The 18436-nt window shown below is 32.7% G+C and overlaps 3 protein-coding genes across 7 annotated transcripts; 1 reads left to right on the top strand and 2 right to left on the bottom strand.

The window, feature by feature from the left end:
- Window positions 1-412: 412 nt before the first annotated feature.
- Window positions 413-1131, bottom strand: LOC7485512 (60S ribosomal protein L12). The gene has a single exon (XM_002308087.4). It carries the CDS (start codon window positions 1061-1063, stop codon window positions 566-568), a length of 498 nt encoding a protein of 165 aa, XP_002308123.1. The 5' UTR covers window positions 1064-1131; the 3' UTR covers window positions 413-565.
- A 4714-nt stretch (window positions 1132-5845) lies between these two features.
- On the top strand, window positions 5846-9734 carry LOC7487217 (mitochondrial outer membrane import complex protein METAXIN). The gene is made up of 6 exons (XM_024603867.2): window positions 5846-6126; window positions 7420-7754; window positions 7945-8018; window positions 8182-8242; window positions 8859-9018; window positions 9244-9734. Exons 1-6 carry the CDS (start codon window positions 5967-5969, stop codon window positions 9423-9425), a joined length of 972 nt encoding a protein of 323 aa, XP_024459635.2. The 5' UTR covers window positions 5846-5966; the 3' UTR covers window positions 9426-9734.
- Window positions 9735-10001: 267 nt separating this feature from the next.
- On the bottom strand, window positions 10002-14847 carry LOC7485511 (protein ROLLING AND ERECT LEAF 2). Of its 5 annotated transcripts, none has more exons than XM_024603860.2 (5): window positions 14659-14847; window positions 12058-13333; window positions 11532-11743; window positions 11093-11316; window positions 10002-10953 (listed from the first exon to the last, which is right to left on the bottom strand). In XM_024603860.2, the coding sequence occupies exons 2-5, from the start codon at window positions 13211-13213 to the stop codon at window positions 10203-10205; spliced, it is 2343 nt and encodes a 780-aa protein (XP_024459628.2). In that variant the 5' UTR covers window positions 13214-13333; window positions 14659-14847; the 3' UTR covers window positions 10002-10202. The 5 variants fall into 5 exon arrangements, with proteins under 5 accessions (XP_024459628.2, XP_024459633.2, XP_024459634.2 ...); XM_024603865.2 differs by lacking the exon at window positions 14659-14847 and adding an exon at window positions 13994-14610; XM_024603866.2 differs by lacking the exon at window positions 14659-14847 and adding an exon at window positions 13831-13898.
- Window positions 14848-18436: the final 3589 nt, after the last annotated feature.

Raw genomic sequence — 18436 nt, 5'->3', positions numbered from 1 at the left:
GTGTTCATAATAACCTATTCTTGTCTATCGCATGGCCCCATCCACAAGCATACAAATACATGTCAGGAAGGATGAGAAAAGGGAGTGAGATAGAAACCAATCAGCATAATTCTTGCAAATGGCGAAGAATAAGTTCAAATCCTAAGGTCATCATCTGCCCGCAAAAACCAAATGAAGCATGACATCCCTACTTTTCATCCATCCATCCCCATCATACAGTAACTTCTACAAGGGCCACCAAGAGTAGCTAAGAGTGTGAATGATTGATATCCTCAAACACACGGATTTAAATAAATTATCCACTAAACTTCCATCTTTACCTAAGCACAAGCACATGATTTCTCAAGCAAAACCAAGCATAAAACAAAGTCGCATAACTAAATTCAACAACAAATAAAACTAACAGAAATCATGGAGTGAACAAAAACATAGATAAATAAAATACCCTCAACTAGAATTGTAAGTCACCTTAAAAAGACATCCTTAATCATCCAGATACCACAAAATTAGACAAAAAACATAAGATGGGATCTTTCCGAAACTAAAAAAAAAATCAATTTCTCAATCATTCAGAAATCACAACATCACCATCAGTAATCTCCTGCTGCAAATCCTTTGGATCTTTCCCATCGACCGTACACCCAACTGAAACACAAGTCCCCAAAATCTCCTTCACGGTCCCACTCAGATCCTTAGCCATTGATCTCGAACTCATAACCTTTGCAATCTCAATCACATCATCAAGAGCGATGTTCCCATTATGCTTTATGTTCTTCGTCTTCTTTCTGTCTCTCTCTGGCTCCTTCAACGCCTTGATAACCAAAGCCGCTGCTGAGGGCACGACGGTGACCTTGGCTTGACGGTTCTGGACGGTGAGCTTGACGGTGACACGGAGGCCCTTCCAGTCCTTGGCTGTCTCCTTGGCGATGTCTTCACCGATTTTCTTGGGAGAAAGACCAAGCGGTCCGATTTTGGGAGCAAGTGAACTGGCCGCACCAACTTCACCGCCCGTCACCCTGACGAAAACGTCGACAACCTGAGATGGGTCAAACTTTGGCGGCATTGTCGCTGCTCTGTTGATACTTGTAAAGTTAGGGAAAGAGAGGGGGCTAGGGTTTGCAGAAATAAACGAGCATATGCATATATAGATATGATGGTGGCTAGGGTTTTAGGAGATCGAAATGTCTGTTTTAGCCCTGATAAATGGGCTTTAAGGGAAATAAGTGACTGGATAATGTGGGCCTGTTGGATTATTCTGGACTTCTTCATTTGCAGTTTTCCAAAAGTTGCCATGGCCCATAACCATCCACAAATCTTGGACCCTATTCTTTATCCTGAAATTAAAGAATGGCAAATGTTCAAATTTTAAAAAATAAAATTTTATTTTATTTTATTTTATGTTTAGATTATTGGGATTGCTGCAACTAATTTCCAACTTATATATATATATATATATAGTCAGTAACGAAAATAGTCCCAAAATCCCAAATTTTCTTATGAAGCTGTCTTATAAATTTGTCCTCTGACCTTATTTCCCAGCTGATGATTGCAACCATGCGCAAACAGGCAGCTTCTACTTCCCTTGATCAGGTCTGTACGACAACAAATTGTTTTAAGAAAATATTGAGATGGCAATGAATGGATCCTGGATCAACTATAATTAATTTATAAAATTTATGCTCTTGAATATGAAATCATGATAAACCTAAATTTAATTTAAAATAAAAATAAAAAACTCAATTCTAATAAATTATTTAAGTAATTAATTTAATTTAATTTAATCAATAATTTTTTTAAAAAAATAATAAATCTAAAAAAAACTAACACCAAATAAGAAAACTCGAGATAACCGTAATCACTTTTAAAGTAGTGAAAGATCTTATTTAAAACAAATAAAAAAAATAATGTCAACATGCGTTAGTTTTTCAAACTTGCGACCTGGGTCATTAGACCGGAAACACCATATATAGAAAAATAGTGAAGTCCAATCCCCATCAAGTCAAATGTTGAAGGATGAAATTGAAAAAAATTAATTATATAAAATGATCAAAAACATATATATATATATATATATATATATAAATGGGGATAAAAATCAAAATTAAAAATAAATTAGAGTGAAATTAATTATTTTTTGTTTAAAGATGAAATTGAAAAAAAATTGACAAATAGAAAAAAAAACAAAAGAATGAGGACATAATTGAAAAAAATAATATACTTTAAATTTAGATTAAATGATGAAATTAAAAGCCAACAAAACTTTTATAGAAGAGCAACAAAAAAATAGAAATAAAAAAATAAGAATCAAATTGAAAAAAAAAATATATATGACTAAATAGGAATAGATGATGAAATTGAAAATAAACAAATTTTTTATAAAAACTAAGAACAAAATGGTACAAAAGTGTATTTTATTGCTTGAAAGTAATATTTATGTATGGAGAGAGATTTTTAGTTCCGAAAAGAAAAGGAAAATGAAAATTTTGAAATCAAGGATCCAATTACAAATTAAGATTTGAGACAAAATGACTAGATTGAAAAGAAAATAAGTAAAATGTATATAATGGTTTAAGAAATAAAAATTATGCTATTTAGTTCCGTGTGTCTTCATTGGCACACACAACAAGAACAATAGTACCATTTATTGAGGTTATAAGAGTGTTTTCAAGTGTTTTTAGGTAAAATTAGATTTTAGGGTAAAATATTACACAACCTGATTTTATAGCTACCTCTATGATGGTTAGATTTTAGATAGCAGTCGACACATCATATTAAAAAAAGAATATTGTATTGAATTTTTTTTAGTCAAAGTCATATTTTTATCAATCTTTTGGGTTGAGTTTAGACCAACTAAGTTGATCGGGTCATAACAAATCGATTGATGTATGATTTGATTTGAATCTCATGCTAAATAAGGATTCAAGTCGAAAAGTTTCAAGAATAACCAATTGAGTCGAGTTTATTGATGCTTCCAAAGAGTTTTTGCTATAATGCACTAGTATTGTTTTTATTATTATTATTATTATATTTTCTGATACATTGCTTTAAGTTTATTAAGGTGTGATTTTTTTTAGAATTAAAAATTACTGAAAATGATGAAAATGATGAGAGAATGTTATCCAATGAGCAAAATATTCAGTGAAAATTAAAAAAGAAAGGATCACATTAATGAGATAAAAGGAATTTATTTAGAGAGATATCTTTTTTATTCTTATTTTAAATCTTCATGATTTTTGTGGTGTATTTTCTGGATGCTTTTGTTTTTATTAGATAAATGACATATAAAAATTGTTATGTATTGTTTAAAAATTAAATATATTAATAAGAAAAGAAGACTTCGTACTACAAAATTATTTTGTGTCAACCAAATTTAAATTATTGCTCTTTTCATTAAAAAAATATTAGTTCCATATAATTAAGTTAAAAAACTAAAGAGCTTCTCGTAGTGCATGATCATATGTCTTCGTTTTCCTCTATTTCTCAACTTCACGATTTATTCTTTAGCTAGCAATAATATATTTTTTTAGTGTTTATTAACATATATAATTCTCAATCTATTTTGTTAAATGTATGCATCAAATTTCAAGTTAATAATAAAAGAAATCTTTTTATTGCTTGGAAACATGTTAGCAATACTTGATTAATTTTTTATATATTTAAAAAATTTAACTTGACCTATGATGATGGGTCAACACAATAACTCATAGTTCTAGGTTTTCTCTTACAGCTCAACTTGGTAACACATTGATCTGGGACTTGTCCTAGCTGGGTTATTGAAAAGAAAAACAAGTATTTTCTACTAAAACCACATCGTTTCAAGTGTTTTTTTTTAAATCAAAATTTATATTAACAAAATCAACTTTCTTTATTCATAACTTAGATTTTAGACCAAGTCAACCTTAACAACAGTTGGAGAGTTGTCCAAAGTAAATGACTTTAATAACAGAATTGACCAAAGTAAATGACTTTAATAAAAAAAACTAGACAAATAATAAATAACACACGTTTTGACTTATTGGAAACATAAATAAACATACGGAAAACTCATAAACTAAAATAGCCATAACTTTTTGTACATAACTTCAATGCATGCTTGGCTGAATAATTTGAAAATATCATTTTTAAAAGTTTAAAATCACATAGGATAAATTTATTTTTTCATGCAATTAAAAGATGCAAATTCAAGATAAAAGTTGGCCCTCTAGTCGACAATGAATAATATTAAAAACTTTATTTATTTGCATTACAAACCCAAACTCAAGCAACCTAGTATCAATAAAACAATTAGAGAGACACTCTCGTGTCACCCGTAAAAATAAATTTATTGAAACCAGTTGGGTTTATGACGATGGTCTTATGTTAATCCGGATTGAACTGGTATGTCTCCTATTCAATATTAAAGTAAATAATATTGTATTGAATTTTTTTTAGTCAAAGTCATATTTTTATGAATTTTCTGGGTTGATTTTAGACCAACTAAGTTGATCGGGTCATAACAAATTAATTAGTATATAATTTAATTTGAAACTCATGCTAGATAAAGATTCAAGTCGAAAAGTTTTAAGAATGACCAACTGAGTTGAGTTTATTGACGCTTCCAAAGAGTTTCTTGCTACAATGCACCAATGGTGTTTATTATTATTATTATTATGTTTTTTTTGATACACTGCTTCAAGTTTATTAAGGTGTTATATTTTTTAGAATTGAAACTCATGAAAATGATGAGAGAATGTTATTTAAGGAATAATTATTCGGTGAATTGTTTTTTAAAATCACATTAATGAGATAAAAGGAATTTATTCAGAGAGATATCTTTTTTATTCTTATTTTAAATCTTCATGATTTTTTTGTGTTATATTTTTTGAGTGCTTTTTGTTTTTATTAGATAAATGACATATAAAAATTGTTATGTATTTTTTTAAAATTAAATATATTAATAAGAAAAGAAGACTTCGTACTACAAAATTATTTTGTGTCAACCAAATTTAAATTATTGCTCTTTTCATAAAAAAAATATTAGTTCCATATAATTAAGTTAAAAAACTAAAGAGCTTCTCGTAATGCATGATCATATGTCTTTGTTTTCGTCTATTTCTCAACTTCATGATTTATTTTTTAGCTAGCAATAATATATCTTTTTAGTGTTTATTAGCTTATATAATTCTCAATCTATTTTGTTAAATGTGTGCATTAAATTTCAAGTTAATGATAAAAGAAATCTTTTTATTGCTTGGAAACATGTTAGCAATACTTGATTAATTTTTTATATATTTAAAAAATTTAACTTGACCTATGATTTATTTTTTAGCTAGCAATAATATATCTTTTTAGTGTTTATTAGCATATATAATTCTCAATCTATTTTGTTAAATGTGTGCATTAAATTTCAAGTTAATGATAAAAGAAATCTTTTTATTGCTTGGAAACATGTTAGCAATACTTGATTAATTTTTTATATATTTAAAAAATTTAACTTGACATATGATGATGGGTCAACACAATAACTCATAGTTCTAGGTTTTCTCTTACAGCTCAACTTGGTAACACATTGATCTGGGACTTGTCCTAGTCGGGTCATTGAAAAGAAAAACAAGTATTTTCTACTAAAACCACATCGTTTCAAGTATTTTTTTTTTAAATCAAAATTTATATTAACAAAATCAACTTTCTTTATTCATAACTTAGATTTTAGACCAAGTCAACCTTAACGACAGTTTGAGAGTTGTCCAACTAGTAAGCCCATTCCTACAAAAAAGAGAAAGATTAAGAAGGCCCAACCCGCACCTGAAATGGGCCGGAGGAACAAAACTAGAAAATACAAAACCACCACACACCATTTTCTTTTCGGTGACTGAAAAACCCTATACCCATCAAGAATCAAACAATAGCAAAAACCCCACACTCACAGCTTTGAAGCCAAAAGAGGATCATCAGCAAAAAAAAAAAAAAAAAATATTCAGAGAGAGATGCAAGAATCACAAGAAAGAGCAGAGTATACTCTTGTTGCAAGAAAACCCAGTTTCGGACTCCCTACTGGTTGTCCAATTTGCTTGCCTGTTTACATCCACCTCAAATTTGCTAGCTTTCCTTTCCGTTTGGATTTCAATAACACTTTCCCTGATTCAGGTATTCTTTTTTGGCCTCTTAATTTCATTCATTTTATATTCATGTTTTTAATTTCTTGTACTGGGTTTTTGCTTGTTTTTAGTTACTACTGGCTGACTTTCTGGCCGTTTTCTTGTTTCTATTTCGTTGAAGTTTGCTTCTTATGTGTTAATAGAACCACCAAGATAAAAAAACCCCATTTCTTTAGCCAAGTTCTTTTTCACAGAATGAATGTTGATTTGATCATGTTTAAGATGGCTACTGGTCATTTTTCTGTTACCGGCTCTGTAATTGTGTTTAAGATCGATGCTTTCATTTCACTAAGAAATTTTAGAAATCTGAAAGTTGGTATTTTGTTGCTGAATGGGTATGATGGGGTCATGGAATAAGTGAAGCCAAGATACATGCTTTCTAGGGCTTTCATATTGTTTTAAAGAATGCCATTGTCAATTGACAATACATGACAGCCAGTTTTCAATATTCTTGCTGAAAGCTTTTCAAGAATAATGAGTGTTTTTTTTGTTTTTGTTTTTATTTACTAGTTCTTGTGAAGAAATTGAAACCTCAGTTGCTTGAATCTTTATTAAACAACTGGAGACATGGTTATGTCATTTGTTTCATTCTCAGTAGCCAGTTATAGTCCCATTGAAGTGGACAAAGTCCTACCCTTTATTATTCTTAAGGCTGTTCTCCAGACTTGAACCTATATCCTTGTTGCTGCAAACCCAAGATTTTTACCATTCAACCAAGCAATGGCCTAATAAAAACCATGTTAAGTAGTATGGGGAGAAACTATGTCTTCTTTTCTGTCACAACCAAGGTATCTCCATGTACTTTTTTTTGTCCTGAAATTTTATGTATTCAAAAGTCTAACTTCATTTTCTTGAGCCTTTCTCTAATCTTAATTTTGATTATACACAGTGAAGGGCTTTCCTCTGGTAACTGGGCTTTCTGTTAATTTGGTTATGCTTTCACTTTTGTCTCTTATCAGTTTGCTGGGGATTCTGTAGCATAGAACTGTAGAAGTCTACTGTTTTAATTATGTATGGGTAGTGAATCTTCTCTCAAAATCTGAAAGATTCTTTTTTGTATTATATGGTTTCTTATGTATGTATGCATGTCTTTGCACTCACTTTCTCTATGTTACTTTCTCTCTGCGAAACTTCCAACTCTACAAAAAATTTGAATCTACTTTGCATTTATTTTCATGTGGGTGCATGCTTTGCTCATGTTGTCTTATATGTGTGTTTTCTAAAATATATCATGCAAATATCAAAATTGCCTTCAAAACACTTATCTGACTTTCTATTTTAGATCAAATTCCTTACATCGAATCAGGCACTTATGTGGCCTTCAATGACGAGAATGGCGGGCTTATTGAACGTTTAAGGGAAGATGGTATTGTTGATTTGGATGCTGCTTTCTGCTCTCTCCCAGAATGGATATCAATGAAAGCAATGGTTTGCACCTGGCTTGCTGAGGCAGTCATGTATGAACTATGGGTGGGATCTGATGGAACTTCTGCCCGTGCAATTTATTATTCTGACCTCCCTTGGTTAATAGGAAAGGCTCTATTCATGAAACAAGTGTATGTTGTTAAGCAACGATTTGGGATAACAAAAGAAAATGCTGAACGAAAGGAAGCAGAGGTTACACTTCTATCATTGATAATCTTTTTCTGCAACTTGTTGATATGTGCGCTCTCTCTCAAATATGCACACATGCACCAGTGCCAAAAAGCATGCACCTGTGGAATGATTTTAGCCTTTTATATTTTTCTTCATTTTTCTGTTAATTTTCCTTCAGCATGGACTTGCGTTTTTTCTTAATTCTGAATAGATTTACAAGAGAGCAAAAATTGCATATGGAGCTTTGTCAACCACATTAGGGGATCAAACATTTCTTTTTGAAAGGTGATTCTTTTGGATATCATGTTTAATATATATATTTTTCTTTTTTACAGGAAATTCATTAAGGATATTTTGGCTTTTATATTTTTATTGAAGTTTGATGTCAAGTAAAATTTAATATTGACCTGCTAATGATGCACTCTACTTCGTTTTTCTGTTTGTGCAGGCCATCTAGTTTGGATGCATATCTCCTTGGGCATGTGCTTTTCACTCTTCAAGCATTACCTGTGAGTCACTGTACCATCTATCTTCCATGATCCGTGTGAGCTGACTGCTGCCATTTGTATGGTTGGAACAATTATATACAACTGAAAATGTGGATATGCATGACCTAGTATGATGGTGCAAAAAAAAAACTACATTATACCATTCACTTTCTATTGTTGAATGCACAGGCACACCTAAAACATGATTAACCTGTTGGATATAACATGCTTCGGTGTTTGAGCAAGCTTATGAAGAGAATATTTACAACAAAATATGTAGGATCTCTAACTTATTGTTACATTCACATAGACAAAGAGCAGTTTGCATGTAAATTATGTTACCTTAATGAAAATCTCCATGATTACATGCAGCCTTGCAGTAAATATCTAACAATCAAGGCCCACTAGTTTCTTTCAGGAATATGACGGCAATCTGTGCTGTTATGAAACGCATTACCATAAAAAAATCCTGTTGAAATCATTTTCTTCTAACATGGTTCCTACTCATTTGACTTTCACATGATTTGCTATGGGTATTCTATCTACGTAATATGGTGTGGTGCCAAGCATTTGACTATTCTGCCCTACTTGTTAAATATTTTGACTGATTTTCTCTTGTTTTGTTCAATGCTATTAGGAATCATCAGTGCTGCGACTTGCACTCTCGGAGCACGGTAATCTCATAAGATATGCTGAAAAACTTAAGTCAGAGTACTTGGAGGGTGGATCATCTTCTTCTGTCCCACAATTCCATTCAGAGGCTTCATCAACTTCAACAAGACGTCCTTCAAATTCAAGTAAGATATTTTCATCTTTCATTCACGTGACAGTGTTTGAGTTGTGGATTGTTAAATTACCAAACCAGCCTATGGATCATGTTTTAGTCATCAAAATAACTGTTTGTTGTTTAAAATGCTTAAAGAAAAATAAAAACCGTTAGGAAATAATAGGTGAAAAAGTACCAGCCATGTCTGTTTTTTCAAATAAAATTCCTAACTTTTTTCATATGTTTTCAACACTAGGTTCAAAGACTAAGAAGCAACCCAAGAGGGAAAAGACAGAAGAGGAGAAAACTTTCAGAAGAAGGGCAAAATACTTTTTAGTAACACAGCTAGTTGCTGTTTTAGTTTTTCTATCTGTCATGGGCGGTTATGATTTTTCTGAGGTGGAGGTTGATGATGATGAAGGCTTCAGTTATGACTGAAGAAGCATCCGTTTTTCTTTGACAAATTTGTATTTTACTCGACCTTTTCATTTAAAACCGTGAGAAGGATAATTTCCTTTTTACCTTTCATTCTTATATTCCATGTAAAATTTTTGAAGAATAATCATCTAACAGTTGAAGGTTATTGGTTGTGTGCTTCATCAACTTTTCTTTAAGCACAGTAATAGGCCAACCTTAAGGTGGTTCAGAGAGAGAATTGTGGCAAATGTAGTTGGATATTAATATTGAAAATTCAGAAAGACTCCTTCCTTGCTGCAGGAAATTTCCCCTGCAGTTTTTGTGCATGAATCCTCTGTAAATAATCAGCCTATAAGCAACCCATTCATTCCCATTGATTTGCTTCCAATTCTGTAAACATTCTTTCTGGTTCTTTGTTTACCATTTCTGGTGATATTCAGTTTTTTTATTTGGCTGGCTCACCTGTTTGAACATCTCTGAGAACGGTAACTGAGAGAATCATTTGATTGGTAGCAACTGAGAGAAGCTTTTTATTAATATTATTATTATATTGGGACAAAATATGATGTCTGATAGCTTTGGTTGCTAAAAAATAGATGAAAAATATCGAGCCTCTGTATTTGATAGATTTTCCCAATCCCAGCTCCATTTCTAGAGGCTTCCTGTGTTCTTCTTTAGTTAGCTTGGTAACTAATCAATCAAACAAATATATTAGCAGGAGCAGCAACTTCTCTACACTACCTTTGCCATTTAGGTTATAACATATAAATTATAATTACATCAACGATGCTAGCAAAATTATCCACTGGGATATCCTGGATTATGTCCAGCCCTACTGGAACTCTGGGAGTTGACATTCTCCCATTGCTTAACAAGCTCTGCATATCCGTCTGCAGAACCAATAGCAAATTCGGTCAGTGAGCTCATTGCAACTGACATTCCTGCACAAAGTACCTTTATGGCAACTTCAGCCATTTTCTCTGTAGTCATTACATCTTCTACTTCACCAACCTCCATCAATTCCATACTTCTTCCTGATTCAACTGACAACCCAGCTCCAAATCTCTTTGAACTGACTGGGACCCTGTGTGGATCGTCTCTTAGCTGCTGTGCATAGATTGACCCCATCCCAGCAGCAAAAAAATCTAGGCCATCAAGAACTGGTATCTCCTGCATTGCATCAAGAAACCTTGACCATTGGATGCAAAGTCCAAATATTGGAAAGGTTCCACTGGATCGAGGAGGTGAGAATGGAAGTTTTGACGTGTCAGGATCCAACCTGACACACCTGAGGAGCCAGCCGGTTAACGCGTGAAGATAGGATCGTTGAGAAGTGATCCATGCCTCAAAACACGCTCGCCAATTCCTGAGTTCTGTCTCTAGGTTGGAAGCCGACCTGGCTAGCCGTTGAGGGTCAGCAACTGACATGGAAGAGTGCCGTTTTGCTTCAAGTTTTGAAGGTGTGCCGGCTAGTAAAAGCTTGGCTTCATCTAAAGTGCGCTTCTGTGACTGGTGGCATTCTGCCATTACTTTCCACATCCTCGCTAACCTGTGGAACATGAATAGAAAGTTCAAGTCGGATTGTAAATATAAGAGACTTTATTTAAGCACTTTTCACTTCTCCGTGGATTGGAATACTTTTATCATGGTCTGCAAAAACAGTCTTAAGTAAGTAATAGAGTATGTACCCTTGTACCAATTCCAAAAGTTGAGGCTGCAATTCTTCATCCCTTAAAGTTTCTATTCTCTTTGACACCGCTTCAACTGAGTGTATTGAAACCTTTATCTGAGTATGCAGATCCCTAATGGCTGTCCTTGTTTTATCCAGCACGGAGGGGTCGTCTCCTTTAACATCTTGGTTCCTGAGTTGCATACACTTCTTCTCATACGCAATTCGAACCTTTTCTCCACACTGTTTAAGAAGGTAAAAGAAGAAAATCAGTTGCAGATTAGTACACCACATCAATATAATTTAGTAATTACTACCACCAACCATTTTAATGTCCCTTTGTGCAGAATTAAACGTCCAATACTAAACATGTCTAATAATTTCAATGAAATTCTATGCTAGAAAAACCAGGGCATAAGAATTCATCATTCAAGAAGTTATGAAGATTTGAGATATACCCTAACTTCTTGATAGAGTTTCTTCTCCCAGGCATATAATCTGTCCAACGTTGATTGGTGACTACCTGAGAGCATGCAAGATTCCTCTGAGAAGTCACTACTGCTATCACAATCTTCATCTTTAGAACTTGAAGAATTGATCATAAATCTTGATGATGATGACCGAGATGAAGCTGAGCGTATCAGTGCTACTGGATTCAACATTTTCATGGCTGCAGGATCATAAGATTTTCAGATGATATCTAGAGTACTCGAAACCGAGACAGAGTCACCAAGAGATTACATAAAAAAAGGCTAGAATTTAATAAAGAATTCACATCACTACAAGCATTTGGTGAATGAGATGGAGACTAGGACTTGATCAAATAAGTTTTCAGCTATTCATGTTCCAGACATACTGCGTGTCAAGAAATGCTGTTATGATTAGGTAAGTCTTATATCTTCTTTGGAAAATGGCAAAATATGCATGAAAGCGCATCTTATTTCAGACAGAGTTAATAAAACCGGAGCTTTAAAGTTCTTTAACCTGTGAGTTCATTTGAAGTTGATGAGTACTGAGCTCTGCTAGACTCTAACAAATCAGACACCTCCTTGGCTGAATTGCAAATAACTGTGAACTGATCTTCAAGATCCTTGATGACTTCTGCCATGCTTGTTGGCCTTCGGTTAACATAGACAGTAAAACCTGGTGTTTCAACCTTGGCGGCTTCACCATTACCAGCTGCCATTTCTTGATTGTGAACCTCAACCTGTCCTGAATTTTGAGACCGTGATAGCTCTATCTTCACACTACCTTGTGATTGCAATCCTGATTGCGGCCCATTTACTTCATGTTCACTTTCACATTCACATTCACAGTCACTATCAGTTTCTTCATCCTCCTCCTCATCCTCATCCTCGTCAACATCTTCAACAAGCACTTCTTCTCTTGCGTAATTGGAAACAACCTTAGCTCGTTCTCCTGCTAAGTTTGCCTTGTTATCTGAGTCTTCTTGTTCAGTTTCATCTTCCAGGTCAGGAATCCCCTCTTCTTCTCGAACCTGCCTTAGTCCTCTTATGTCATCATCCATACCCATCTGATCAAGGCTGCTACGATTGGGATAACCATAGTAGTCTAATGATGAAAATGGGTTCCAAAAGCCATCCCATTGTGAAGTTTGAGGAGACGGTGGAGGAATGCTGGGCCTATTGTTGGGGGAATATGAGAAGAACGAAGAATACATTGGTGAGGATTGCATCGCAAAGAATCCATCAGCACCGTAATGATGCATTGGAGAGTACGATTCGACTCGGAATGTTTCCGGTGATTGAGGTCTCTCCTCAACTGAAACTGATTGGTTCCCCCCTGACCTCAAGTAATTTACTTTCAAAGTCGAAGTAGGTCCAGATTGGATAGGTGCTGCAGAAAAAGATTTCGGCGAAATTGAGATGAAACCAGGACTAGTTTTCTTCACAGGCGTAAAAGGCGGCGTTATAAATGAATCTAACAAGAACTCTCGGGGCTCGTCTCCTTCAACATAATCCCTAAGAGCTGCCAAAACTCTTTTCAAGGACTGGATATAAGCCAAGTGTCCTGATGCAAATCGTGTTCGCTGCTCTACAGCCTGCTTAATGTATCTTTTTCGATCTTTACAAAGTTGAACTGCCTCTTCTTCATCAAGCTTTGAGGTAGTACATCCCATTTCTATCTTTTATCTTCCCTTTCCCTCCCCACTCTATGAAGTTTTCACGCTTGGATCAAAACCGAAATCGCAATAGTATCTCCTCTTGTACCTCACCAGATTCATATGGATTTTCTCTACCTGTCCAACAAAAACAAAATTTTATTAGTATATTAATCCACAGAAAGAAACATGAAGCAAATGGAAAAGAATTTCCTAATAAACGAGACATTCTTTTCTTCATCACATGCAATTATGATACAAGAAAACAAAACAGATTTTAAAAAAGTTGTCTGTGCTTTTCTTTATTTTCAAGTTAGAGAAAATTTCTCACTTGCTCAACAGAACAAAGAAATTAAGATTCTTTTGAGCTTTCTTTATGAGTTCTCTAGAAACCAAGAACTCAATTTCTCCAAAATCTCACATAGCAACAATAAAATAATTATATATAAACAAGGTAAAAACTTGCACTTTGTTGAAAGAATTATATGCAAGACAGCCCCTCAAACCCCAAAAGCATGAATAATTTCCTAAAACTTGGAGGTGAATAATCATAAGCTGAAGAAAAATATTTCAAGCTGAGAGAAGGACAAGAAAAATAGTATACAAAAGACAAACATGAGAGAAAGGAAAATGACCAAATGATACAAAAAGGAGTTCTACTGAATAAAGAGAGGTCTATAAATGATTAAAGGGGGCCGGCCATGCTGCAAAACTGTTGATTTTTAGTTACGAGGTACAATAAGTATGAAATGAAACAAGAAAAGAAGATAAAGGTTTAAAGTAGAGAAGAACATATACAAAAAAAAGGCACCATTTTTGACCGATAACGTGTTGAAACCTGCAAATGCTGTAAGCAAAAACTGGAAAGAAATTAAATAATAGCAGTGCCCTTTTGCAGTGATAAAAGCAGAACTTATCAGATGGAAGAAGAAGAAAAAGAATCCAAAGTGAGAAAATTAAAGAAAAAATAGCAAAATGCATAGCTGATGAGCATACAAGGAGGAGAACAAGGATGAAATACTTGTTAGAATGAAAACACGAAGAGTGTGGAAGGAAATTAATTTTGAAAAGAAAAATAAAAACCCATTGGGAAGAATCTGCTAAAACAAATTAAGTATCTCAAATAATTGGTTGCACATAAAAGAAAAAATTATATTCTTATAAATACTAAAATCCCCAGATAATAAAAAAATAAAACAAATAGTAAGCTGTGTTTCATAAGAAAAAGCAAAGAGCTAGACTATAAATGAACAACAAATCCTGAAGAAACCCAAGTCAGGATTTTGAATATAAGAACGAAAAACAAACACAGCACTCATGCTAGAGGCCATGTATGTATAGAAACATATATGCACAGAATAGAAGCTCTCCTCGAGAAGAGCTAAAAAGGGAAAAAAACTAAATGATCATTGTAAGATGATAATAAAAGTAATGGAAAAATGGGTTATAATGAAGGAACATACCTGAGGAGTAGTGTAGTAGTAGTTACGGAGTCGAAGACAAGAGAAGGGTGGGAGAGATATTGCTGCAGTCTGCAGATGATCAAACTTCTTTCACAGAGAGAGAGAGAGAGAGAGAGACGTTGAGAAAAGCAACGGTCAAAACTCAAATTAATGAACGAACAGAGAGGAAAAAAAACATGAAAACATAAAATAAATAAATAAATAAATAAAGTCATCGGATTTGGAGAACTAAAACGAAAGCAGACAACATGATAATAGGATGGAAGGAAACCTACATGCATTGAAGTCTGACGACACCTCTTTGCAATTGCCCTCCCTTTTTACTTTTTATTTCACAAATGCCACTCACCTCAACCGATGAATTTATGTCCTCTTTTGTAATTCTCTATTTTATGTCCTCTCGTCTTGGAGGCCAAGACTCCAAACTAACCACAACCCCCCTTCGAGCAAAATCGAAGAAGTAGTGCTTGAAAAAAAACATATTTTATATTTTTAATATATTTATTTTTTATATCATTTTAATATTAAAAATAAATTTTAAAAAATAAAAAAATATAATTTTAATATATTTCTAAATAAAAATTACTTTAAAAACACCACACCTAAGCAGCTTGTTTCCTAATGCTGACCGAATTTCATTTATTTCGCATGATCTTCTCGTCCAGCACAAATGGCCCATTTCTAACTAACAGGGACCCATCAGCTTTCTAATTCCATGATCAAATCCCAATTAGCCCTCTGATCATTTCCACTCTGCACACAGAATTTGTTGCTTTTGGGGTCTTGGTGGGGCCCATGAGTTAATTTGTATTCTATGCCATGGGAGGGCATTTAGATTGTTGAACAAGACAAGGTCATTTTTGTAATTTGGGCGTTAGTTTTTGTTAGGAGAAAAGAGGGAATTTTGAAAAGCAAAAAAGAGAGTCGGCTCTAAAAAGCAAAAGATGAGGGAACCTGGCCCTACTGCTAAAGACTCTTGGGGATGCCTCGATAACGGTTTCTTTACAAAATACCCCTCTCCTTCCTCACAAATATCAACAATGCCCTCCCTCCAGTTATTTCACTCAGATTAATGCTTTTTTCCCTATATTAAATTCAATATTTCAGAAAAAACCTCTTCTATTTATAAATATATTAAAATAATATTTTTTTATTTTTTAAATTTAAATTTAATATTAATATATTAAAACAATTTAAAAATATAAAAAATTAATTTTAAACAAAAAAATTGAATTTTAGCAGATTTCCATTTAAGTATCTAACCGAAAAAAAATAATAATATTTTTTTACACAATATACATATCCAGAAGAATTCTTGCTGTCTTTGAGGGTCAAGATTTAAGGTATAATGAGAAATCGAGGATAATGGACGTAAATTGACATTTGTTTTATATATAATAAAAAGTATCTGAACTCGAAATTGATTAACAGCTTATTAACACATCCTTAATTAAGAAGCTAATGATATAATTTGAAAGTGATACTTTCAAGCTAAATAAATGTCCCCTTTGCCTAATAGTTGATCAACAAGAGTCATTCTATCGAGTTCTTAATCCAAAACGTTTCGTATTAGTTTGCTTGCACTAGATTTTGATTATCGAATGCTCTAGGTAATGTTAATTTTACAAATTAATCCATATTTAAGAACGTGAGCATGAGCGAAATATGTCGGCAGATTATAAATTTGTTTGCACGCGGTGGAGTATAGTGTAAAGAGGGTGTTTAGAAGTTTGATAATAATTGTTTTTTAAATTGTTTTTGTTTATAAATGTATTGAAATAATATATTTTTTATTTTTTAAAAATTATTATTGATATCAACACATTAAAATAATAATATGAAAATATCAAAAAAATTAATTTAAAATAAAAAACATTAATTTTTTTCAAGTATGTTTTTGAAACGTAAAAATAACCAGGCTAAATATCATGTTATTTCGACGAATCACACACGTCATGACCTAAAAGATTGAAACATGTACATGATTAATCGTCACAAATACAATTGTGTAGAATAGAATACTTGGAAGTTAACCTCGAGATCTTAGAAATACTTGTAAAAGAAGTGTTTAATTGCAGGATTAGGGAGAAGAGTAAAAGGCAATTCGAGCACCGAAATACAATGGTTGAATAATTGCAATGAAGATATGGAATATATTCCGTGTTGACCCTCCAAGTCCAAGACAGGAGGAATAATAGTGGCATTGATGGATGCAGAAGATTCACTGTGTCATGACAATTACAGCCTTTTCTACTAGAGGTTATCTGTGTGTCCATGGCTGCATGTGACTCCAACCTAGGATTCTAACCCCTCTTTTATTTTATATATATATAAACCTAATCTTCATTATCATTTTACTATAGAACATTAAGTAAAATTTACTCCTCAATTATATATTCTTAAGGGTCCGCTTCTTTCCCATGAAATATTTTATACGATTTCCCTTTATTTGTTTACTAAAATGTTTTTTTTTTTATGTTTCTCATAAAATATCTTATAGATCAATGAGAATATTTTATTGTCAATTGTCAACTTTCAAAGTTAGTTCATTTGATTCTTAATTCATGAAGTTTTGTAAAATATTTTACAAATAGTAATTTATTTTTATCATCATTCAACTATTTCAACCACCTTCTCCATCATCACTATCATTGCCGTCATCTCACCACCATCACAACCACCTCCTTCACCTTCACTGTCATGCCAACATCTAGAGCAAACTAGATAGGTGACTCGGGCTATGCCACGAGTAGGGTCAAATATTTCCTCACATTAAAAAAATATTCAAACGATGATAGTGCTTTTAAAGAAGTAAGATAAATTTGGAACTCAGATCATTGATTTGAATGAGTTCAATAAACTCGGTTAATCTAATAATATGATTAGAAAAAAAACCAACGACAATAAAAAAGCAAAAACAAATGCCAGTGACTAGTAAAAAAATGAATGCTTGCCAATATTATGAAAAAATACCCTCTAAATATTCTTAAAAGGTCTTAACAACTTTATTTGTTAATTGAAAAAAAAAAAGAGAACGAGATAGTCTTATAAAGAGAAAAATGAAAAAAAATCCAAATTACCAACAAATTAAACACTGAAGGACTTTTTTTTTAAAAAAATAATGAAAGGATAAAAAAACCTAACTTTAGTCGGCATGCCAAACTCGTTTCCCGATTGTGAGGTTAGGATAACCTCGTACAAAAGAAATTTAATTAAATAATGGAGGTCAACTCTCAAGCAAACTAAATGATGAAAGACAAAATTAAAAAAAATCAATTAAAAAAAAGTTGAGTTAACCCGGGTTAAATCAACTAACCCATTACCCGAGATATAAGATCGAGATAATACCATAAAAAAAAGCGAAAAAAACTACAAAGCTAAAGGCCTAATAACCTAATGTAAAATGATGAAATTGAAAAAAAAAATCAATTTTAAAAAAGAAACCTAAAAAGAAGATCAAAGTAAAAATAGGTTAATCTTTGAAATCTACGATCCGGGTCATGAGACCGGGATTAATCCATAGAAGGAAAATAAAATAAAATCATAAAGAAAAATTCCTAATCATCTAGAATTAAAAAACAAAACAAATAACAAAAAAAAAATAATGACCAAATATGATATAAAAACTAATTGCAAGAAAATAATGAAATTGAAAAATTAAATAAATAAAAAAAGATAAAAAAAATAGCAATTAAAAAAATAATTATCAAATTGGATTACAAATTAAAATGTTGTGAAATCTAAAGTAACGAGAGAGGAAGAAAAAAAAACCTGATCG

The sequence above is a fragment of the Populus trichocarpa genome, chromosome 6 (assembly GCF_000002775.5).
Source record: "Populus trichocarpa isolate Nisqually-1 chromosome 6, P.trichocarpa_v4.1, whole genome shotgun sequence".
NCBI classification, from domain to species: Eukaryota; Viridiplantae; Streptophyta; class Magnoliopsida; order Malpighiales; family Salicaceae; genus Populus; species Populus trichocarpa.
This window is presented reverse-complemented; position numbering and strand designations above follow the sequence as displayed.